Source organism: Meriones unguiculatus, chromosome 9, assembly GCF_030254825.1.
Source record: "Meriones unguiculatus strain TT.TT164.6M chromosome 9, Bangor_MerUng_6.1, whole genome shotgun sequence".
NCBI lineage: Eukaryota > Metazoa > Chordata > Mammalia > Rodentia > Muridae > Meriones > Meriones unguiculatus.
Window position 1 is genome coordinate 13,337,337 of NC_083357.1, and position 25,763 is coordinate 13,363,099.

The window sequence follows — 25,763 nt, forward strand, 5'->3', positions numbered from 1 at the left end:
GGAAGATTTTAACAATCAATGTTATTCAAAGGAAGGAGACAAGAGAGGGGCTGGAAACCTCAAGATGCACTTTCACTGTGGCACTTCACCAGCTGATTAAGAGCTAAGGAGTCACCAGCAGTGGAGGAGGGTTCTCCTTTCTCCACATCCTCTCCAGCATGTGTTGTCACTTGAGTTTTTGATCTTGGCCATTCTGATGGGTGTAAGGTGAAATCTCAGGGTCATTTTGATTTGCATTTCCCTAAAGACTAAGGACGTTGAACATTTCTTTAAGTGTTTCTCTGCCATTTGATGTTCCTCTATTGAGAATGCTCTGTTTAGCTCTGTACCACATTTTTAATTGGATTACTTGATTTGTTGCTGTTTAAGTTCTTGAGTTCTTTATATATACTGGATATTAGCCCTCTGTTAGATAGAGGGTTGGTGAAAATCCTTTCACAATCTGTAGGCAGTCGTTTTGTTTTTTTTATGACAGTGTCCTTTGCTTTACAGAAGCTTTTCAGTTTCATGAGGTCCCATTTATTGGTTTTTGATCTTGGGGCCTGTGCTGTTGGTGTTCTGTTCAGGAACAGTTGTCTCCTGTGCCAATGAGTTCAAGGTTCTTCTCCACTTTTTCTTCTAACAGGTTTAGTGTGTCTAGTTTTATGTTGAGGTCTTTGATCCACTTGGATTTTAGTTTTGTGCAGGGTGATAAGTATGGATCTATTTGCATTTTTCTACATGTAGACATCCAGTTAGACCAGCACCATTTGTTGAAGATGCTATCTTTTTTCCATTGTATGGTTTTGGCATCTTTGTCAAAAATCAGGTGTCCATAAGTGTGTGTTTATTTCTCGGTCTTCTATCTAAGAATATAAAGTTATACAACCACTTTGGAAATCAGTCTGGTGCTTTCTCAGACAATTAGGAAAAGTGCTTCCTCAAGATCCAGCTATACAACTTCTAGGCATATATCCAAAAGACGCTCAAGTATACAACAAGGACATCTGCTCAACCATGCTTATACCAGCTTTATTTGTAACAGCCAGAAGCTGGAAACAGTCCAAATGCTCCTCAGTTGAGGAAAGGATACAAAAATTGTGGTACATTTACACAATGGAATATTACTCAGTGATAAAAAACAAGGAAGTCATGAAATTTGCAGGCAAATGGTGAAAACTGGAAAAGATCATCCTGAGTGAGGTATCCCAGAAGCAGAGAGACACACAGGGTATATACTCGCTCATAAGTAGATACTAGATATATAATATAGAATAATCTGTACACCTGAGGAAGCTATTCAGGAAGGAGGACTCTGGCTAAGATGTTCAATTCCCATTCAGGAAGGCAAAGAGGATGGATACCAGAGGGGAAAAACAGTGAACAGGACAGGAGCCTACAACAGAGGCTCCTCTGAAAGGCTTTACACTGCAGGGGATTGAGGCAGGTGCTGAGACTCATAGCCAAACTTTGGACAGAATGCAGGGAATATTATGAAAGAAGAGGGAGATAGTAAACATGGAGAGGACAGGAGCTTCACAAGGAGAACAACAGATCCAAAAATTCTGGACCCAGGGGTCTTTTCTGAGACTGATACTCCAGCCAAGGATTATCCATGGAGATGGCCTGAAACCCCTGCACAGAGGTAGCCTATGGCAGTTCAGTATCCAAGTGGGTTCCATAGTAATGGGGACAGGGACTGTCTCTGACAGGAACTGATTGGTCTGCTTTTTGATCACCTTCCCCTGAGGGGGATCAGCATTACCAGGCCACAGAGGAAGACAGTGCAGCCACTCCTGATGAGGCTTGATAGACTAGGATCAGAGGGAAGGGGAGGAGGGCCTCCCTTATCAGTGGACTGGGAGAGGGACACAGGTGGGAAAGAGGTAGGGTAGCATTGAGAAGGGAGGAGAGAGGGAGGTACAGGGGGGATACAAAGTGAATAAACTGTGGTTAATAAAAATAAAAATAATTAAATAAAAAAAGAGTTAAGGTCTCTAGGGATGATGCCTTGGAAGCCATTTGTCCCAAGCCATTTCTTGCCCTGGGCTTTGTACTTTCTAGGGTGGCCTGTTGGAATAGAAACCATTTTGCTCACAGTTCAGTTGGGCTTCAGTGTCTCCATGCTCCATCTGTGTTCAGTAGGTATCCTGGATACCTGCACTGAGCAGTATTGCTAAGGTGACAGTTTAGATGCAGATAGGAAGGATTTGCCTGTACCATGGCGGGGAGATAGAAATAAACTGGGGCATGGGCTGTTCTCCTTGGGAGATAGTTGAACTAATCAAGGTAGGCTTTGATCATGTGATCCTGAAAGTTGATGTATGCTCCTGACCCATGATTTCTTCCATGGGGTGTGACCATCCTAGCTACTAACTTGTATTGGCTACAAAATGTGTCAGTGTCATATTAAGGAAAAAAAAAAACTTGGCACTTCTTGGATTAATTTGATTGAGAACAAGCTTAAGCTTGAATTCTCTACTTTTCTCCTTGTGTCTTCCACTGGTCTGTAGTTTTTAGTGAGTTAGTCGTCTGTTGTCTGTGTTTGATGTGTGAATTCTGTCTCTTCCTATTGCATGTGTCTAAAAAAAGGCTTTGCTTTGTATTTATTGAATAGCACAAATAGCATCACATTGGGAAGGAATGACAGATACTTCCACAAAAGTTGAACAGTGTTTTATAAGAGAGAAAGTAGTTGATCCTACCCGACTCAGCTAACAAACAATACAGCAAACATTACGTTAGCAAGGAACTATGTGCCACTTCCAATATTTGTGGTGCGTATCTGTTGTATAAGGTTACTCTTGATCTGTTGGGTGTCTTCAGAAAATGATTACACCACTACTGCCCCCCCCGACTGACATGAATTAGAAGCATGGAAGAGTAGATAACTGGAGATTAGAACTGTGCATTAGCTTAGGTTGTATTGCCTGATTACATGGGAATTTCAAGGGAAGTAAGGTTTGTTGTTACATTGTTCTCTTAAAGGTAGACTAAACAGAGAGGTTGTGTATACTGCAGGATATCAAGCCACATCTCAAGTGACCTCATGTATATGATTAACTCCATTGTGAGGCTCAGGAACAGCTGCAGTCATTTAGAATGTAAAATGTTATCAGTATATTACCCTCAACTCTGCATACCACCCCTAGCTTTGTGGGCACTGTGGTTCAAACACTGGGACACTTGGTTGACAGTCTGACAGAAGAGTAGACACCGCACATGACTGTGTGCTGGACATGTGCCTGTGATCATGAATATTCACCAACCCTATGAAACAGGATGACTTATAGAAACGAAGACTTCAGTCAGATACTGAGTATGTTGCTCTGGTCAGTGTTTCTAGAACTTCATTGATTAAAGTTCCTTGGGGAGCTGTGAGAACAGGGCTGCCTAGCACCAGCCCAAGAGTTTCTGAATTGTTAGCTCTGGTGTCAGGATCAAGAGATTCAAATTACTCATAATGCGAAGGGGGCTGCTGAGGCTGCGGCTCCAAGGACCACATGAAAGTTGATGGAGTGCATCAGATGACTGGGATTTTCTGAGACAGGATTTCATCCAGAGCCACCAGCTTCCAAAACTCTCTGTTAGCTGGCTAGAATCACCTTGTAGTGTACATCCCAGCTGAACCATGTTGACTCCACCCATCAGGGTCTGTATAATTTCTTCTCTTCCTAGAATGCCCTACTCATTGGTTCTTCCTTGGCTGCCTCCACCCAGGCTATATGATTCAGCAAAATGCTTCTTCAGGTAACCCTTTCTTACCTCTGGCTCACAGATTAGTGGCTCCTCTCCTGGTTGTTTATGGATCCCCAGTTTGTAACTGGATTTCTCCCATTCACATTGTTTGGTCAATTTTGTTGTTGTTTGTTTTGTTTTCTCTAGTCATTCACATATGTCCTGTTGTAATCTCACTACTCATCTCCTGCTTTAGGTGTCTTTGTGACTGGCCCATTAGCCATTTAGGAGCTGTCTGGGGCAGTAGCTGGTCCAGTGATTTTTATCGAGGTGCATATTACACACAGGATTGACAGAAACCCGACCTGTGATGAGTCGGAATGCCCTCCATTTGCCTTATAATGTACGTGCCTGGACACTTGTAGTCACTTCTTGCCGAAAGGAGTGGCTTCAGGAAAGGTTAATTGTATGTGTTGCAAGTGTAGCTCCCTCCTGGTGAAACTCCTCCACTTGTTTGGACGGGGTACCTATCTGCATTCAACATTTGTCTTTTGTTGATTGCCAATGCTTGCTTGGCAGCCTGGTTGACTGGCTGTCCTTGTTCTCCCTTATCCTTCCTGTGTGCCCTTTCCAAATCTCTGTGCTCTGACATGTGGAAAACTATCCATAGGAATGATAGTTTTAGGGTGTCCTGGGTGGGACCACCTCTTCTGCATTTTAAGGCTTAGACTCTCAGGAACATGATGGGTGGACCTATTGTGTGACAGTCATGGTAGTGATCTTGGGTTTCTTTGTTCGTTCATCTGTGAATTCAGAAATCTCTGGATGCAAATTTGTGCCTATAGGAGGTGATAGACAAGCCATGAGTCAGACAGTGAAGCTTCCCGGGATGAAGGTGATGTTTGGGGAAGAGGGAACAATAAGCTATGCTGAGACAGAAAGGGAGCTAGAGCTATTAGCATTCATGCTGCCTGCTTGTCATCCATGATGTTCCCTGAGCCTCTGGCCTGAAACACCATCATGAATAAATACACAGGATAGAGGACATCTCAATTTCAAATGTGGGGATAAAACAGGAGATCAGAGCTCTCTGGAAGTTATGCATGCATTCCATACTTGTGGAAACTGCAGTAATTTAGAGTAGTTCAGTATTTAGACTCAACTGTGTAATTCATCCTGATATTTCCCATTCATCAAAGCTTGCATTTGTTTGTATTACTATGAGAAAAAAAAATGTAGGAAAAAGATTTCCCCTCCTTTCATTACAGGCAAATTATGGCAGAGTTACAACCCTTGGGGCCCTTCAAGCAAAGGAACATCTTGCTTCAATTAGATATAAATAATGAACAATAATTAGAAGGATTTCTGTAACAAATTTGTTATTTTATGTTTCCTTTCATCTTCAATGTATTGAAATGAATCCTTAGCTCTACTTGTAGGCCACATAGCAAGGAACAGGGCAATGCTATAGAATGTGACATCACAACAGTAGGGAGCAACTACACACTGCTAGGTCTTGTGTGCTTGCTATGTAGACTATTGTTAGCCCTGGACCCAGGGCCATGAAGTAATGATGGGGCTGCTTCAGCACTAGACCTCCAAATTCTTACATCTGGTGGGGGCCCATGTGTATAATGGGAGCTCAGAATCATGACCCCCCAGCTCTTGACCCCATCAGGTACTGCTCTTTGACCTGAACATGAATCCTCCTTAATCTTTAGTGGGAACCTACCTATTGCTACAGGTTCTTCCTCTAGGCTTCATCTTAAAATTTGGAAAATGAGTCATGAAGACATTAATGAGCTTGTACAGGCCACTCTATTAAAGATAGTGGGGCCTCAAAACAAGACAGCGTCTGGACTCCAGAACCACTGCTTGTCCTTGCTAGGGAATGCTGTGAGATGGTGCACTTATGTTAGCCTTCAAGATATGAAGACAGCATAAAGAGACATGGGGTGAGGATGGCGTTGCAGCTAGATTTGTAAAAGTATGAATGAGGTAAAAGGATTCCGGCCAAACAAAGAAGGATACCCTAGTAGCTCAGATGAGAAAGGAAGGCATTTCTTATTTTCAGGTTGGCAATGGTGCTGAGTAGAAAGAGGGAGTACCACTGGAGATGAACAGAAGGTAGAAGTTGTATAGATCATCCTTGGAAGATTGGTTGGTGTACTGATTAGTTTTTGGTTAATTTGAACAACTTAAGAAGATTTGGGAAGACGAGCAGTCAACTGAGAAAAGGGCCCTATCAGATTGCTGGTAGGTAAGGTGCTGTGAAAGTTTCTTGAATAATGGTTGTTGTGGAAGGGTTCTGACTTCCAGGGCTCGTTCTGGGTTGTATAAAAATGTAAGTGTGGCAGTTCACGGGGAACATACTAATAAGCAGTATTCTTCCATGGTCTCTGCTTAAGTTTCTGCCTCTAAGTTCTTGCCTTAACTCCTCTTCATGTTAGACTTTAAACCATAAGATGAAATAAATCCATTTCTTTCCAACTTCCTTTTGGTCATGCTGTTTATTACATCAATAGAAAAGCAAAACAAGGTAGCTGGGATAGCTCTTCCTGGGGAAAGATTCAGTGAGAGGTACAGATAATGGTGTGGGTTAATAGAGGAGATACTGAGACTTTTGGAAGAGAAATAAATAGTCATCTGATCAGACCCTGGAAAGAAACCTTGGATTCCCACTGGGAATTTTTAATTTTTCACATTGGCCTGGTTTATGGTATTCTCTCTAGGTGTCATGATAGCCACTGCTTTTCAAGTAGCAAATAAGAGTACTGTATTAATTCATCCTTCCCACCCTCACAACAGAGTATTCCTGACTTAACAGTGGCTCAGCTACAGCATCTTTGATGTTCTAATGGTGTAAAAATAATAAACACTAGAAACTGTATCTTGGATGTTGACTTTTTATCTCTTTCCAGGCTTGTGGTGTGTGGAAAGATTCTCTCTTGTAGTGCTGGGTGGCAGTAATGACTGGATCTCCAAGTGGGCCATGTGATAGCTGGTGAAAACTGATCCTCTACAATGTGATGTGTTGCCAGGTTTACACACACCTGCATACCCCCCACTCATGAACACATGCATGCACACATACACAGTACACACGTTAAATAAGAGTTTCCATACTTTATGATAAAACAGGCATGATATTCATGGTATTCCACCTAGGAAGACATGAGTGATATGAGCATGGCATAGTTAGGGAAGTGCAGAAAGCACAGTTTCAAATTAATCTCAGTTTCAATTCAAGATGGGTTTGCTACCATGTGAATCAGAAAGCAAGGAATTGTATGAATTCTTTTTTTCAGAAAGAAGCCTTCTTTTCTGACCCCGGCTTAGGTGTCTGTCATCAGGGGGCTAAAGGGTCTTCCTGAGATGCTCTGGCCTTCTAACATGTACCTTGCTGGGGTTACTTAATTCTTTTCTTTGTAAAATGAACCCATGCTCTCAAAAGTGTTTCTGCGTGATCATTAGTATCTTTTAAATAACTTTTAATGCTTAAAAAGAAAGTCAGGAGATCCATGTAAAAACCCAGTTTTCGTTACTGTTTCAAAACTCAAATTGGTTGCTAGGTTCTTAGCATCATTAATCGGCTCGAGCTCCCGGGTTTCTTCAAGTTTTGGTGGGGATGCCTTTTAATTGATTCAGCATCATCGTGAGTGTCTGCCCCACTAACTCCAAGTGCTAGGGCAAGTCATCTATGTCATCCATCTTGCCTGCTCAGCTTTCTGATGCTCAGGGAAGATGCATTCAGTAACTGGTGTTTTGTGTTGCCCTGACTCTGTTATATTTTAATTTACTGCCTTGACATATTTTTGTAGCTGTACTCCAAGCTCGCTGGTGGCAGAAACCATTCTTTACTTATCATTGTATGTGTTGAGCTCAACACAGAACCTGTTATTTTTCATTTATTTATTTATTTATTTATTTATTTATTTATTTATTTATTGATCTCTCTATCTATTTATTTATTTATTTTTATGTTTCATAATCTTATAGGAAATGTATCTGTGACATGTCTCAGAGTCCTGGCTCCAGCTTCAGGGACTGGTGCATTTGGATACTGGGTGTGAGGAATGTGGATAATGAATCAATGCAGAGTGTGGAACTCTGAGGAAGAGGGTGTGCAGCTTGCAGTCCATTGTATCTTTACAGTGTGTAGTATGTAGCAATTACCAATGTTTTACTACCTTTCCTCCTTTCAGGACATTTCAGGACCTGTCCAAGCAACTGGAGATGTCCTATGGCACTGTTCGTGATTCTGCTGTCTATGAGTACTTCAGAGCCAAGGGTACCAATCCCCTGGAGCAGGATAGCACTTTTGCTGAGCTCTGGAGGACCATAAGCAAGAATGGAGGGGCTGACAACTGTGTGTCCAATCCTTCAGAAGGCATCAGGAAGGTAGGCAAGAGTTGGTGTCTGGGTGGGTACATATGCTGGGATAGGCGCCATGGGTTTGATCATCTTTTAAGCCACAGATACCTTTCTACCAGCTGTAGGTATCTGACTGTAGGTAATCTATCCTCATACTCATCACGTTGATGCCCTATAGTCTTTCTTCCCAGCAGCATCACTATTACCTCTCACCCTTCCTTTTTTCTCTCTCCTCCCTACCACCTTAAAGAATTCCACCCCCAGAAAACATAGAGACACACATACAAACACAAAAATGCACACCTTTAATCCCCTCTTTAGTCATTTAATAACTGTCTCACTTTTCTGCATGATGCTATGGATGTAAGTTCAACTTGGGCAAATTTCTGGTGCCACCAAGTCACACTGAAGGCTCTTCATGAGGAGAGCTCCTAAAAACCTTCCAACTCTATCACAGGAGAACCCCAAGACATCCAAGAGAAGAGGACTCAGGTCTGTGTGGGAAGCTTGGTGTGCCATGGCAGAGCACAGTCTTTGTTCTATGGCTTCAGTGTGTGGTGGGATTATAAACAGGAACACATTTTTATATATCTATTTGCAAGAAAAGGTTGAAAACATTGGCTTTTCTTTGCCTTCTAACATGGCTGAAAAGCAGAATATGTCCGATACACGTTGGTATGAATCGCAATTCTAAAACTCACCAACAACATGCATGGAGCTTGCTATTTTCCCTGTCTGTAACCTCTCAGAGTCTAGAGAAACCTGAGTAACTTACTGTTTCTGGGTCTCCTCAGAAACTTAAGACTCTCTAACATGTATGGTAGATTGTTAAGTCTCTATCCAGAATTTAAAAATGTTACATAACTGTGCCATCCTCATGCTCATAAGATTAGGGTTTCCTAGTTTTTAGTGCACTAGACTAGATATTCCTGCCTTGAGCTTCTGGGTTCTCATGCATCCCTGACATCCAGTCTTGTAGAGGAAAGTGACTTCATTTGGAGATAATAAACACAAACTTGACTATCTGCCTTCCTGTGAGTATGAGACCTGGGTACAGCCCTTCAAGGTTCTTCTTGTGACCTTTTCTGTCTCTCAGAGAGAGAGAATTCTCCATTCACAGAGGACCTGCAAAGACTCATTGAAAAAGCACCACACACAGCACCTCTTAGAAAGTAAAAGATAGCTGTTTATCAGGAGACACTTGGAGTAGTTACAGCACATGTGAACATATATGATGAGCACCAAGAATATATGGTGGGCTTCTGCAAATCAAAAAGGGAAGCTTAGTAAAAAATGGGAAGAAGTCTTGCAAAGGCCTTTCACTGAGAGGCAACACATATGGCCGATAATCACAGCAAGAGGTGCTTAAGGTCGTTAGTGTTCTATGAAATGCAAATTAAGATCATAAAGATATATCATTTTACACCAATTAGCCTGGCACAAGACAAGAGTTGGTAGAGAGGATGCAAGTAACAGGTGCTTAATTACTGGTGGGATTGTTCTTAGTACAGCGCCTTTGGAAAGGGTTTGCCATTGTGTTGTGGAATGAGATGTCATGTACTCTATGGCTCAACAATTCCACTCCTGTGTATCCACCCAGATAAATGTCTACATGAACTCCTAGAGGCAGGGAAAGCCATGGTAGCATTGCTTATACAACCCAAACCCTGGAGACAACCCAAAGAGCCACTAACATGGAGAAAAAATGTCTGCAATAAAATGCATGAGCTACAGCTGCCTTGAATGGTACAGATGAATCTTAGCAGAATAATTTTGAACAAAAATGCATTGTAGACCATTTCATGGGTCAAGTAATAGGAAATAACTTTTACCATCACCTCCTTTTAAAAATGTATAAAGCTCTCTTAGATTCACATCTAAATTAATGATAAAAGAGAAGAGTCTCCATGGTAATTGCTGCAGATGGGAGCCATGAGCAACAGGAAGGAAAGAAGTTGTTACTTACTGGTAGGGTAAATCACATTCACTGTAGTTTTAGATAAGCAGTGTTATTTATTTATTTTTTTGGTGTTGTTGGTTTTTGTTTGTTTTGTTTTTTTCATGTCACACAATAAGTAGTAAATGATTCAATTACAAAAAAAAAAAGAGCCATGAACAGATATCCTAAATCAAGGTCTATGATTAATATCATTCTCATCACCCATCTATTCTTCCAACTAAATGAATGCAGAACAAATCAGGCAGAATCTGACTCCCAGCACATGCCAGCCTTTCCTGTTCAATCTGTATGTCTGCTTTGGAATAGGGAAAGCCAACAGACACTACCAAAACCCTCTGGGAGGTGGCAAATCTGAAGATGGGCTACAGGGGAGATGCTCCTCCTCAATCTTAGTCAACCCTAGTCCCTTGTTCACTGTCTTGCAGATGATCAAAGCAATACAAAATAAAAACAAACAATGAAGGTTTTAAATAAAGGGTTCTTATCATAGCCCATTGCTTCATGATTCAGAACCTCATCCTTCTGGGGTCTATATTACATTTATGGGCATCATTTTATAAACTGCAAGCTGACTTCAGGGTCATGACCACCCCATCTTGCATTTGAATCTCCAAGAGTAGAAATTGTGTGTTAGCACTAACAGACATTCAGGCTTTTATAACCAATGTATAAAAGTGAGTTTATAGTATTGCCAAAAATGAAGAATGCTGCTTTTTTTTTTTTTTTGGAAAACAAGTTCAGATTCCCTACCAAATCCTTCCTCTATGTTTGTTCATATGCAAGGTCTAGACTGAAAAGCTTTCTATCTGCCCCATGGAGCTTTTCTGCCCTGCATGACAATTACACATTTGGTAACCTCATGGGTCACTAGACTACAGCAGACCAGATTTCAGATGCTTATGCTCTAAATCTAAGCACTGTAAAGGAAAATTGACAAATGGGAAGACATGGGTCACAACCTAACATCTGTATAGGATCAGCTCTCCAAACACCAGCCAGAGCCTCTTTCTACTGTGCCCTGAAGCCTGCCCTGCAGAGGCTATGAGATGCCTATGGAGGGACTTCTACTGGAGCATCCTTTAGCCACAGAAGAGTGATCACACTTCTAATTTCCAGTTGCTCTTTGGTGACTCTAGCTCCAATTCCAGACAGTGTGCAATAGCGGAGCAATGTCTAATTGCCACTAAAGTCAAGGAGCTTAGTGTCTGGGCAATACTGAAGAAGTACTATTATTTTTTATTGGGAAACACTGCAGCTTTTAATGACCTGAAACCAACTTAGGTGGGATATTGCTTAGGAAGAAACAATCCCTTTCTCCAGTAGCAGAACTGGAAAAAGTTGTGTCATGGTTGCCCCACAGCTGAGTTCTACTGCTTCATGCCTGCTACTACTCAGGCAAGAAAGAGCACAGACCTTCCTGGGCCAGGAAGACATCAGGGAGCTCTTTGGAAAAAGAAGAAATTTTTATTTATGGAGAAAGTACAATGTGTGCTTTTTACAAAACTGGCAAGCATCTAGTATGTCTCAATAAATATTGAATTCTTCCTGAATGAGTCATTGTTTGCTGTCTATACGAGCAGAGACAGATGACTTATGCTCACAGTTCCTGCTCTCTGTTAGCAGGTTACTAGCCTTAGGTTCTCTGTTGGAAAAAGCAGGAAAACATGTCCAGGTTTATTTTTAGGCCTATGTCTTGTTAGCCTTCTCTCAGAATCCTGCTGCTCCTGAAGGATGTGTGGCAGAAAGAGGGGGAGGAACTGCCTTCACTTCTAAACCATATCTACCTATCAGATCAAAGAAAGACTAGTCAGCATTGTCCATACATATGAGATAATTTTGTTAAAATTCCTTTTAGGTTGTACTTTGAAATTATCTTACTAACTAGTTGGTTTCCTTAAGGCTTTTCATACATCCTTTGTTTTGATTTATCCATATCCCATGTTCTCTCTTCCCTGTGCCATCCATGCTCAATCCTTTAACCCTCATTATTCTTCCCTTTTTTTTTCTTTTCACATGTTCTACTTTACTTTGACTTACTGTTTCTTTCATTTGAGATGCATGAGAGTAGGCCTCTATATGGCTTTTTATATCTCCTTCTTTTGAGTTATACCTGCTCTTCACCTCCTGGTTTTCCCATAATCACCCACCCCTCCCTGCATAAATGCCTTTCTGAACCCAGTATTCAACCCCATCACATACATTTATCAACTCACCACCAGCACCAAGGGGCAGGAAAGATCACAGAAGAGGTGGTGAAAAGAATGCAAAAACCAGTGGATAGGGAGAATTATTGTGAAGTGCTATTTCCAGACATGTCAGGACTATCAAATCATGATCTCTCAGTATCTGTGGTTATCTGAACAAGATCTATCAATCTGGCAAAACCCCGGCATAGGTGGACATATCTTCTCCAGAACAAAGTGCACACTGAGAAACTATTGACAGTAGATATTTGCTGGGGGAGGAGGATCACCCCTTATTGAAGATGTGGCCACTAGTAGGTTTCTCGTGAAGTACAGCACCTATGAACGTATGGGCAGCTTTAACTGGACCTGGTGGGTTATTTAAACAAAATAAATACATGAAGTTGGGAGGGAGCTATATTGAGGAAATTACAGAGGAGCTGGAAGGAAATGGGAGTAGATTCTGGTCATATTTAATTGTATAGATATATTAAATTCTCAAAAGTAAAGAAAAAATTAAAGATATAAAGACTCATCAATGACTGGCAAATCTGTGCCATATGGTTATAATTCAAATATATTTTTTTGTAAATAAAATGTTACTAGAAAATATCACCCATTCATTTACATTTTGTTTATGTCCTTTTTTCCCTGATAATTTAGCAGAGTTAATAAAGACCATATGGCATTTAGAGCCTAAAATAATTATTATCTATCAATTTGTCAATGAAACTCATGACTATTGGCTCATACCAGAGCTGGGTATCATTCATTCCTTCATAGTCACTGCTAGTTACTCATTGTCTAGATTTTGGCACCATTTAGACATTCACAGGGGCCTCTAACGTGCTTCAGTCTAACTGTACACCATTTTATAGCTCATTGATTCTTCAAGCAGCTCACGTTTTAACCCTTGTCCTAATCAGGTTTTCTATTGCTGCAATGAAATACTATAACCAAAATTAACTTGGAGAGGAAAGGGTTTATTGGGTTTATACTTCCATGCTGTAGTTTATCACTGAAGGGAGTCGGGACAGGAACTCAAACAGAGTCGGAACCTGGAGACCATGCAGGAGTGCTAGTTACTAGCTTGCTTTCCATGGCTTGCTCAACATACTTTCTTCTAGAATCCAGGACCAGCAGCCCAGGGGTGGAACCACCCACAATGGTCATGGCATTCTTCCATCAATCACTAGTTGAGAATATGCCCTATGGACTTGCCTATATCCCCATCTTATTGAAGCATTTTCTTAGCTGAAGTTCCCTCCTTTCAGATAACTTTAGCTTATGTCAAATTGACATAAAACTATCCAGCACTGCATACTTGATGATTTAGCTCAGCTCCATTGTGTATGTACAGCCACACCTCACAGCTCCTTATCTATCTCTGCCCTCATCCATGTACTTCTAGGACCACTCTGGGTACATCTAGTGGCTCTTCCTCATCTTTGCCCCATCTAGTAACATGTGGTCTCTGTCTTTCTTGTTCTTTCCAGTCCATCTCAGGTAGCCTAGGAACTTCCTCACTATACTAGAACCAAATGTAGTTCTAATCTGGTATAGTATTGCCTTGAAATACATTGCACTAGACATCGCGTCAAATCACTTACACATACTGTTTACATCGTAATTAGACTAATTGACTTCCTTTGTCTCCATAATGTGGAAATGGGATTTTAGCCTAAGAAAGGGTAACTGCCTGAAGTTACACAGACAGGAATGGTGCAGTCAGAACCTGTGTTGCCTGTTTCCACAGGCTGGCCCTGCCAGTTCATTTTCTTCATGCGTTTCTACTTTACATATGCACATGTTTTTATTTCCTTTTCACTTACATACTAAAGTAGCAAGCTACATGCCTAGCTTCCCTTTTAAAAGTTTATTCATCTTTCCATGTGTCGCAGCAAAGATTATTTAGATGTGTTGTTTTATCTTTGACTTCCAAACTATTAAAATTATCAATTGGAGATTGAGATAACAGAATTGAGCTTGCAAGTGGTTCAAATTTATATGATAATAACTATGTCATATGAAGTCAGACTCTAATGTTGCTGGGGGAATATTTTTTGTTTAGTTCAATCAACTCCATCAAGTAACATCCAACATAATCCAATGTCTGTGCAGGGCCACCCTGATCTAGACTGCCAAACGATTAAGCCTTTCCATAAATCAGACCTAATATTTAATAACATTGTCAAATAGAATATAGTGTTAATAGTTTAAATGTCAATCTTTACAGCTCATTGAGCCCTTTGAATAAATAGATGAGTAGCTTGTCTCAGACTTTGTGGCTGGAGACAGTAATTTTTCAGAGGGAAGTAGCCCTGAGACCACTTTCTTCACAGAAACTATTTTTTTCCTTCATAGTGCATATCACCAAGGTCACAAATTAAGAAAACTGATGTAAGGGAATTATAAAAAACACATCTTATTTATTTTTCCACCCCTCTAATGCTTGCTTGTGTACCATCTCTCAGCACCTACTCTTTTCCTTTCTGCTCTCTGGCAAGCTCTCACTGTGTGCACTCCCTGCTGAGAGTCAGGAATTAATACAATGGGGTGTAAGGAGGTGATTCCCAGAAGAACCACAGTTTTCCAATGAATGATTGGAAACTTTAGACCTCCATAGCATCCACATTTGGCATAGAGGTGACCCTGTATGTGGAAGAAGCTTTGCTTGTGGTGTAATGGGAGTTCCTATTGAGAAGAAGGGAAAGCTTCCATAAGAGGGTACTTGCTGGTGCTCTGGGGATGCTGGATTCAAAGACCAGATCATTGGCATGAAAATGGTTGTTTGACCCCCTCATAAAATGGATGGCAAGATGCAGGCATCTCTCTGCAGTGGAAAGTAACAACAACTGATACCAACAACTTCATGCTTTAGGACTTAAATTATGTCCTTTATTTGCTTCCACGTTAGTATGGAGAGGGATTTTCTGAGTGTCCTTCCTTCTAAGCCACTCACAGTAGATGATCATTTTTCCGTTTCTATATCATTTGTATTTGCTTTAAAGCACTTTGTCCATTTTGCAGGTTGAATGGTATCTTCTCTTCACTCATTCATTTATTCATTTATTTCCTTAATTATTCACTGAAGAAAAGCAATTCGAGTGGGATTTGCCTAGGAGTTCTACATATGAGTATAAACAGCATGTAATTTAATCTGTGGCTTTGAACAATTAAACTCACCTTGTTGGATCATTGGTGAGACTTTAGGAATATTTGCCCAGCTGAGAATTATTCTTAAAATACTGTACAATACTATACAAAAATCCAGAAACAAGAGGAAGAAAAGTTACAATAGTAATAGCCACAATGTCATGGGTAGGTCTTACAGAAATTTGTTGAGTGACTTAAGGTGGACACTGATACTTATATTTTGAATGCATTTATATAAACCACAAGAAGGGTAAATGTAATCCTGTTGTGTATTCTGTGTGGAAAACACGACCAGAGAATATTTGAAGGTGATGGAAATGTGTCTTTTTCAATCTGCCAAAGTGTAAAGTTGAGAGAAACCATGAGGATTGTAGCCCAAGTTGTTCAGTCAATGTCAGCACCCTGTCTTAGCATCTGCCATGTTAGCAAAAGAAAATTAAAGAGAATAAAAAACAAACACCCTTCAGACTTTCACGAGAAACAACTGGCATACATAGACTAAGATGCACACATATCTTATTCATTGCATGAGTTTAGGCAAAACACACATTTTCATCACACAGAATACACAGCAGGATTCCGTTTACCTTTCTTGTGGTTCATATAAATGGATTAGGAATATAAATGTCTCTCAGCAACATTTCTATAAGACTGACCCATGACACTGTGGCTATCACTATTGTCACTCTTTTCTTTTTTTAGCTTTTTGAATACTATTCCATTAAAAAAATAATTCTCAGCTTGTTTATCCACTCTGACTAGATCTAGCACATTGCCATTGTTGACAATTTAGGACTATTATGAATAGGGTATTATGACTAGGACAATTATGAATTACACAATATGAATATTTACCCAAGTATTATGTGGCGTTAGGTTTCTATTTTTCTTTGCTAGATACACAGTGGTGAACCCGCAGGGCCATGGAGAAGGGCCTGTCTGGTACTGTTTTATTTCTCATACCCACCAACAGTATACTACTTGTTTGAGTTTAGATTCCTAGACAGCCTAGCCAACATTAGTTTTGCCAGTTTTTGTGACTCACTTTGAAATTATAGCCAATTTTAATTTTTTAACTAAATTATAGTCAATTCAGTGGGTTTGCAGAACTACCTCATTTGTTTGAAGTTGGAGACTACTGAAGTTAAGTAGTTTTTTTTCATGTGCTTATTGGCCAGTCATACATCTTCTTCAGAAGGGTGAGCTTAAGTCTTTTGTTAATTTTTATCGAGCTTTTCATTTTTCATTGCTGATTTATATGAGTTTTTATTATATTCTGGATATAAGTCCTCAACGAAGAGTAAGTGCTACAAATATAATTCTCAGAGGGTAACTGGCCCATTCATTTTCTTAATGGTGCCTTTTGAGAAGTAGAAAATTTTAATTTTGATAAAACACTATATATCATTTTTTTTTGCTTTCTTATGGTTAATACCTGTGCCCTGCCTAAAACCTATTGACTAATCTAACATTCAAATATTCTTCTAGAAGTTTTAATACTCAGTATTATATCTAAAATATATGTTTTTATTTGGAATGAGGTAGTTGATCATGTTTACCTATTGTCTATAATATGTTCACTAAATGGGCATCATTTGCTAAAAATATATGGCTAGCCCAATGCATAGACGAGATGCCTTGATTGATAATCAGAGACAATGTGCATGTTGGCCTGCTTCTTTACTCTTTATATCCCCTTGTTGATCAATCTATTCTAATACCAGTACATAAATGATCAATGTAGTTTTACAGTAACTCTATAAAATTCTAGTTTTATAGTAATTAGAAGCATGAATTTTTCAATTATTTAATATTCTAATTTCTCATGTAAATTTGTGCAGCTCTTAACTATTTTCATTTGAATCTTAAAATTCTTTTGTCAGTTTCTTCAAAAACTTTGGCAAGATTTTGATGGATATAGCATAAAGGGAGCAAAATAAATCTCCTTAGAGTACTGAGTCCTGAGTATGACCTGCTCTAAAAAAATGAAATGAATCAAATTTTACTTCATTTATTTCTCTCTGTTGTTTTTATTTTGATTTCAGATTTTCTTAAAATTTCCTTCTGTTTAGTTATGATTTTTGCACAACTTGTATAGTTTCCTAATGGCGGATTTTAGGTCATTAACTTTATATTTGTTTTCTTAATTTATATGTTTTCTTTCTTTAATATAAACATTAAATTTACTTATTTCCCTCTAAGCACCATTTTAACTACACTTTTAAGGTTTATATATTGCTTTTTAATTCCCATTCGGTTCAAAATCTGAAGTATCAGTAGATAACAATAATATACTGTGTATTTTTTTCAATATTTTGACTTTTTAAAAATTTTTTTATATTAATTACAGGTTACTTACTTTGTATCCCAGCTATAGCCCCCTTTCTCATTCCCTCCCAATCCCACTCTCCTTCTGTCACCTCCTCCCTGCCCCTCTCTAAGTCCGCTATTACGGGAGGTCCTTTTTCCCTTTCAGCTGACCCTAATTTATCATGTCTCATTAGGACTGGATGGGGGAGTTAGAAAGACCTGGAGAGGACGGGAGCACCACCAGGACCAAATATATTTGGACACAGGGGTATTTTATGAGACTGATTCTCCAACCAAAGACCATGCATGGGTATAACCTAGAACCCCTGCACAGATGTAGCCCATGGCAGCTCAGTATCCAAGTGGGTACCCTAGTAAGGGGAACAGGGACTGTCTCTGACATGAACTCAGTGGCTGGCTCTTCCTCCCAGGGAGGAGCAGCCTTGCTAGGCCACAAAGGAGGATACTGTGTAGTTTTTAAAGGCTAGAAGAAAGGATTTAGAAAATTTTGTCATGAAAAGTTGATGAATATTGGAGGTGATAAGCATGTTCAACTTGATGTAAACAGTATATAGTAAGTACAGGTATCATGTATGACACGGTACCCATTTCATGTGCATACTGTTTTTCTGTATCAGTTGAAATTGATAAAATAAAAATAGAAATCATTTTTAGAAGAAAAATGAGGTTTCACATTGAATTTTATATCCAAGTGTCCCTATTGAAGTTTAGTAGGCAGAAAGCAATGGTTGTGATTTAGTTTTGAAAAGACCGTGGGGCACACAGCAGGCATTCTTCACTTAGTGTGGTTGCAGACTTCCTACAATAGTTTTCTCATGCACATACATTTTACAGTTCACATGCCTCTCGTGCTTTTCTGTTTTGTAGCGAAAAGTATGAGAAAGCTAGAGAAAACTGTCAAGCAGGAAATTAAACATACAGAAAGATAATGGAACTCAGGGAAGCAGAAAAGGAAGCTGAAGTTGTTGTGAACAATGCCCCATTTGTATTTCTACTAAATGTGCAGTTTCCTTGTATGTCCACATGCATGTGTGTATTAATGTGTTTTTCCTTATTTTAGTCACTATTCTTGGAAACACATTGTTACAAGAGCCATTTTCTCTTACATAGTTTTATCTCCTTGGACTGTTAGTCATTTCAGTTATAAACCTTAATGCATAAATTTGGGGGAGTTTGAAGTAATTTAATGGGATCATGTTTAGAGGTCTACCGCTGTTCAATAATGAGAAATGGTACATAGGATACATATACAAGCCTGTCTTAGGTAGCGCTAAAAGCCACTTGGAGACAAAAGGGTTTATTTCATGTTACAATTCCAGGTGACAGTCCATCACTGAGGGAAGTTAAGAGCAGGAGCCCAGAGGCAGGAGCCCAGAGGCAGGAACTGATACAGAGGCCGAGGAAGAGTGCTGTTGGTAGTTTTCTTTGCATGGCTCTTTAAGCCCAGGAGTGCCATTGCCTACAATGGCCTGGACCCTCTCAAAACAATCATCCATCAAGAATATCCTTTCTATTTTAGCTCAGGCTGTCTTCCTTTCCTTGGCTCTCCAGACCAAGTTAGGGCAACATGTAGACTAGTGTTAGAGTGGACAGGAAGTGAGTTAGGTATCATGGAACTTCCTGACCAGCTGAGGCACTAACTCAACGTGACAGCTTGGTTCTTCTTCCACTCCAGCCTTACATCCTCGTCCTGGGACTCTTCACAAAGGGGGATAACACTGTAGTCAGAAAAATGGTATGGCTTTTGCCTGCCTCTCACATATACTCTTGATACCAGAGCTCAGACAGTTCTCTTCCCCTCACAACCTTGTATACTGTGATGTACATTTTTTTTTCTCTGCCTGCCAGGGTGGCTGCTGGCTGTCTCTAGCATTAGCAGGAACTCTCACTCTTCCTGCCCCTCCCTCTCACTGCACCATGCACCCCAGTGCAGTCTCACAGGGTATTATCCAGTCCCCAGAGCCCTGTCTGGCCTATGCCTTTTTATACTATTTGTCTGTCCCCGGGAATGACCTAAGGAAATAGTATGGGGACTTTTGAAGTTACGCTTTTAAAAAGCAAATAAAATAAATATTCATTGAATAAGAAGTGGAAGTACGCAGGCACAATCGTGATCATTTCTGTCTTGAGCATGAAAGAACAGGATCATTGGCCGGGAACAGTGGCACACGCCTGTAATCCCAGCACTCAAAGAGTCAGAGACAGGCTGATCTCTGTAAGATTGAGGCCAGCCAGGTCTACAAAGCGAGTCTAGGACAGCCAAAGCTACACAAAGAAACCCTGTCTCAAAAAACAAAACAAAAATCAAAACAAACAAACACATGAAAAAGAACAGGATTGTACAAGGATGGCATGGAAGGCTGAGATGTCAAGAACAGGCCAGAGTCCTCTGCCCTGGACCCGGAGGAGCTTGCACTGTCTCTCTGGAGCGCTTTAATGTACATCTGGTTGATTTGGCCCCTTTATGACCCCTTACTGCTTAATTCTGTTTGATGGTGATTGGTTTGGGATAATACAGTCCAAAGATCAAGGAAAGCCCCCTCTGAGCCTTCCTTATTAAATTACCGTGCTTTGGGTTTTGAGCATTGCCAAGCAAATCTCATTATGAATTCTTCAATTACTTTCTTTTGCAATTTTTATAATTTGGTAGGGTAAGCTCAAACCAATATTCATGCCAACATGCTAACTTTGATTATTTTCAAACTCCTCATTAGAGGAAGTAGGAGGATGTTGACTCCCCTTAAATCTGATTTTATTTTCCAGATTTCCTCCGCTTTGTAATTTGTTCTGTACCCAAGCCGTATATGCTTCACCTTAGTGCTGGCTGCAAATGTGGGCCGAGTTCATTCTATTTGTTCCACTGAATATTATTGCTTTGGGTTTTATGACTTAAGTTTTTGCGTTTCAAAAGGAAATGTTTTGTTATTTGATTGCATAAAAATCAAGAAGCAATTGCTGATGAAAACAATTTTGATTTATTGCGTCAGCTAGCTTGTTGGCCATTTTTGCTAAGCTTATTTTTATTTCCATTTTCTTGCTGTAATGTTGTTTGTTCAGGAGCAAAAGGAGTGAAAGGGAGGACAATATACTTTAAAAAAAATAGGTGTGAGTGGCACTGGGCTGATATACCTAATTTTCAGGGGGAGGAGTTAGGGAGCATTTGCAATGTTCAATCTTGCGAATACAGAATGCCAAACTCAGTAGAGTTTTATTTATCAATAGAATTATCAAACTGTTTCCAATATTCATTATTTTATTGGCCTCACCATCAACAGTAATGTAAAACAGTAATGGAAACAGTGATTCTACCTACAAAATGGGTAGATTTGATGGAGTTGATAATTTTTTACTCTCCAGCATCATAGACATATTAATCTCCAACATCATAGAATTATTAAGATTTGCAGTGGGCCCCGTATTTTAAAATTGTAGTGTGTGTGTGAGAGAGAGAGACAGAGACAGAGATAGACACAGAGACAGAGACAGAGAGGAAGGGAGCAAGGGCAGAGAGAGACAGAGAAACAGAATTTATAAACATGAAGATAATGAGAGGGTGATTACTTCAAATACTCAAATAAGGAGGGGTAATGGGAACAGTAGGAGAGCTGAAAAACATGCCTACTGAGTATCAGGGAAAGAAGCCGAGATAGATGGCTGTCCTTTTAATCATCACTAGTGAAACTGGGTATCTCTCACAGCTGAAGAATCCTCACAAGACTTGGACCTACTCCATGACATCCGGGTGCCAGACCTCAGTTACATGGAGAAGTAATGGAAAGAACATCCAAACAGTGTTCGGATACCACCCCGCTGGGTTGTGTGCAGGGCCTCTATCAGGATAATACAGGCTTTAACCACATACCTTGGGTTTATAGTCAACTGTGTGCTGAACTTTCAGAATTCCTCCCCTCTGGTCCTTCCAGGTAGAGCCTGGGCCTTGTTCAGCTGTTTAGAATAAGAGACTGTTTGGATCATTTTAGTTAGGCGTGACCTATTTTGCAGCTCTTCAGTGTGTTTAAAGGGTACAGTGCAAGCTATGTCAATCAAGGCTGACATTTTAGCAAAGGCCATAAAGGCATTTTGGGCTGCAAGTGGGTTAGAGGATAAGCTCTTGAACCTGAGCCCCAGGCACGGTCACCCTGCCCATTAATGACACTTTATAGTATCAATTGCAAGCACATGGAGTTTTATTGCTTTTCTTTCTCCTTACAGGATCGTCAGAGTTGCCAGTTCCTAAAAACCTGTTTGGCTGGATAAACATTAAGGGGAGGTTTCTTCTGATGGATAAACTACTCTGGCCTCAGGGTGTAGTTTTTAGGTCTCATTTGAAGTCTACCTCAGTGAAGTCAAATGCTCAGTTACAGTAACATGATGCAGTGTACAGAATGTGATAATTGAATCAATAACAACCAGGTTTGGCATTTGCATCTATCTTTTGTCAGTTATAAAATCTTGGGCAGGTTAATGAACTCTTGAGCAAAGAATGAGTAATTTATCTTCGTCGATTATTATGGAGATTATAGGTGGTTTGGAGGGCATGTGGGAATCTGTTGAAATTGTCTTTTCTTGGGCTCTGATCCAGGTCTGATGCATCAGAGATTGGGACTTAGGTAGGTTGGAAAACAATCTGTCTTTTAGCATGTTCTCCAGGTGGTTCTCATGTCCTCTTGGATTTGAGTTGTCCATTTGAAATGGTAGTTGCATTAATATTTAATTTATGAGGTTTTTGAGACTGACTCTCAGAAGTTCAGCAAGCCCAATGATGTTGTCTATGTAGCTTGAACTCTGGAACTCAGGGAGAGACTTCAGTATAGATGAGGGTGAAAGATATTTCTGAAGGGAAGATGGGATATAGCCAGTCCACTCTATCAAGACCCAGAGCTTGCTGGGCTTCTCTAACACCAGCTGTGTGCTAGACACCATCCTAGTCTCATGGAACTGATAATATATATGGGCCAGGAATTTGTCTGTCTGTCTCTCTCTTTCTTACTCACTCGTTCTGTTTGTATGTTATAGACATATATGTGAATGAAATATGGACAGTCTTTACAGTTCCATCCCAATACTGCTTTATGATATATTTGCATATGGGTTTATTATCTGTTTTCTGGGTTTATGTATTATTCCTAAGAGTGTTTAATTTATGAAGAATAGTAGTATTTATTTTGCATTTCTTTTTACTTACTCTCTAAAAATTGCATATATGTATATACTTAATTTTTAAAATTGTTTCTTTTAGTTTTGAGAATATAATATAATTACATCATTTTTCTCTTCCCTTTCCTCACTCCAAGCCCTCTCATATACTTCTCCTTGTTCTCCTTTAAATTCATGGCCTTGTTTTTAATTAATTGTTGTTACATCCATATTTGTATATACCTATATATTCCTAAAAATTAACTATTCAGTTTATGTGGAACTCCTATGTATGTTTTCGGGGCTGACCATTTGGTATTAGATAACCAGATGCTATGCTCTTCTCTGGGGAAGATGATTTATCCTGCTCTTCACATTCCATAATTGCTTATAGTTCTTTGTGTATGACTGAGGCCCTAATAACCCTTTTCATTTTGGCATTTCTATTGTTGTTGTCCTTGTTCGGCTCATGTTTAGCAGTCATGTTTATGAGAATATATGGGTATAGCTTCTGACATTACTAGGAGCCACAATATCACATTGATCATCCGACTTTTACAATTTTTCTGCCCCTCTTCCACAATGTTCTCCTGAGCCCTAGGAGTTGTTTTTTAGACATAACCATTGGGATTGAGCTCTTCACAGTCTTTAATTGCTTGTAGTTCTTTGTGTATGACTGAGGCCCTAACCCTATTTGTTACATTGTGATCAGAAAAAAAATAGAATAGAAGTATTTATTTCACAGGGTCTTAGTACCTAGGTAATACAGGCAACAAAAAACAATGGCAGTAGTTTGTGTTATCTTTAATGCCTCCAAAACCCCTATACCCAATAGCTCAGAAAAAGGTAACCCATGCCTGGCACAGGTTTTCATTTGATAAACTCTTTTTTTTTTCCCCTGGAAGTAGCAAGTAGCAGTGTTCACTAATGTAGAGTAATTCTGTTCACAGTCTTTTAAAAATTGTGTTATATTTATGATCTATTTTGTATCTAGGCAAACCCATTTAATCTTATTTTTAGATCACTCTTAATTTTCCTATGGAATAGCTCAGATTAGATTGTTATCTATCCTGGTCTTTGGGCAATTTAAAATGTTGACAAATCATTGGAAATCTTGCCCTGCTGAGAAACTTGTTTATGCCCCAAACCCAGTTTTAATGACAATATACAATTCTAGATTTTAGGGAATTTGCCTTTGATTCTTCTATGTTAGGGGTTTTGTGGTTGTACAAAAACCTGCATCATCTTTTGAAAATGTGGTGAACCTTTTCTTGGTTTGTAAATAAACCACATCACTCAAGATGAATACAGCCTAGTATCAAATTTGAGAAATAAGTGTCTCTACCTTGGTTAGAATCTGACAGTGGAAGGAAAGCAAGGATCAGAACACAGCCTACTAACTGAAGGAATTCCATGTGGCTCTCTGAGGCTTCTGGTGTTAAATTTTTGAGATGGATGAAAGAAAGGCTACCATCAGTGCACATTCTGGGAGAAATTAAATCCCTGACAACAGTAGACTCTGACTTTTAGAAACGGCTTTTTCTAAGCCTCAATTTTCTTTGTTGAAAAAATGTACAGTTTGTATCATAGGATCTTATTCTAACTTTGCAATATGCAAATGACTGGGAAAGATCTAAGCAGAGAACTTTCCTGGAATAAGATGCCCAATGAGATTTTCCTTTACAGTTCCTTTCAGCACCAGTGGTCCTCTAATCTATGGTCTTTCTTTCTCTACTTAGTGCCCCAAGTACAAGGCAGCCATGATCTCCCTCTTTCTAAGCCTTCAAGAGAGATCTAAAATTCATTGATTGATTGACATAGTTAAATCTCATAAATTCTCTGTCAGTGCTGATGTTGCTGGCCTCCAAAAGACACTTTGAGAACTACTAACTGTAACTTGGACTTGGAAGATGCTGAAGCTGAAGAAGACCTTAAATGCCATCTGGGCTTCTGTGTCTTCATAAATTGATAATGAGCCAATAATTGGGATGAGACTGTAACCCAGTCTAACAGTCTTTCTAATTTACCAGGTTGATGATGGAGGACAATTTCAAGTGTTATTTATCCCAGGGCAATTGTGTTTTAATCAAGACCCAAATGTACTGCTATGATATTGTTGGTGTTTATCATGGTCATGAAGGTAATGTGTTAACATCAGTTCTAGTTCCTTTAATGCATTAGGCACTTTCCATGTTGACTTTCCCTGTGACAGGTATGTGAGGGTACTGTGCTGTCCTCACCCACCATGTGATACCACTAACTCAAAGAGCTCAGATGGCTCCCTGGGGGTGCCACAGCACAGTATTCCCTGCTGTGTCCATATCCTTTCACCAACACTTACTAGTGTGGTGTTTTTTAGGAGGAGTTGAAAATCCTAGAAAGAAACTTCAAGGCTTCAAAACAACCTTTTGTCGAAAAGGGCATCAGTGTTCTTGGTTGAGATGCACAATCACCTGATCTTCTACCACTTGTGCTCTTTACTGTCGGTGGTATCACTCAAAACACATGGATTCAAGTACGGGAAAGACAGTCACTACCCTCTGACAGGCAGGCACTCATTTCCGTGGCTGTAGTCCTGGTACACTTACACACATGCTGTCCTCTAGACTAGGGTATAGGCAAGCTATCTGACCACCAAGACCAAATTGCAAGGTAGCCTCCTGCTTGTACTCACGGCCATATGCTGAGGACTTTCCTGAATTGCTGCCCCTTTGGTTGTGAGACCTCTTTGTCAAGCTCCATCATGTTCACTTTGGTATGAAGGCAGGAAAAGCTAACTTGGAACCCTCCGGATACCTTCAGAAAACAGTGGATAAGGCAGACCTGTGGAGCCTAGCAGCAAGTTCCCTCCCTCCCACTAAGCCTGTTTTGGTCTCTTCTTTTGCTGGCTCTGGGTCTGAGTACAGGCAGTCTTTGTCTTGTTCTCCTTAGAGAGCACACTCCCTGCTATTTCCTTAGTTGGGCTT

General features: G+C 39.9%; 1 protein-coding gene across 2 annotated transcripts in view; it reads left to right on the forward strand.

Annotated features, from left to right (window-relative positions):
- Positions 1 to 25,763, forward strand: part of Grid1 (glutamate ionotropic receptor delta type subunit 1) — a 734,712-nt gene that overhangs the window by 675,073 nt on the left and 33,876 nt on the right. For both annotated transcript variants that reach the window (XM_060390904.1, XM_060390905.1), the window contains exon 13: positions 7,863 to 8,058. In XM_060390904.1, coding sequence (XP_060246887.1) covers positions 7,863 to 8,058 — 196 coding nt within the window. The remainder of the gene's footprint in view (positions 1 to 7,862; positions 8,059 to 25,763) is intronic.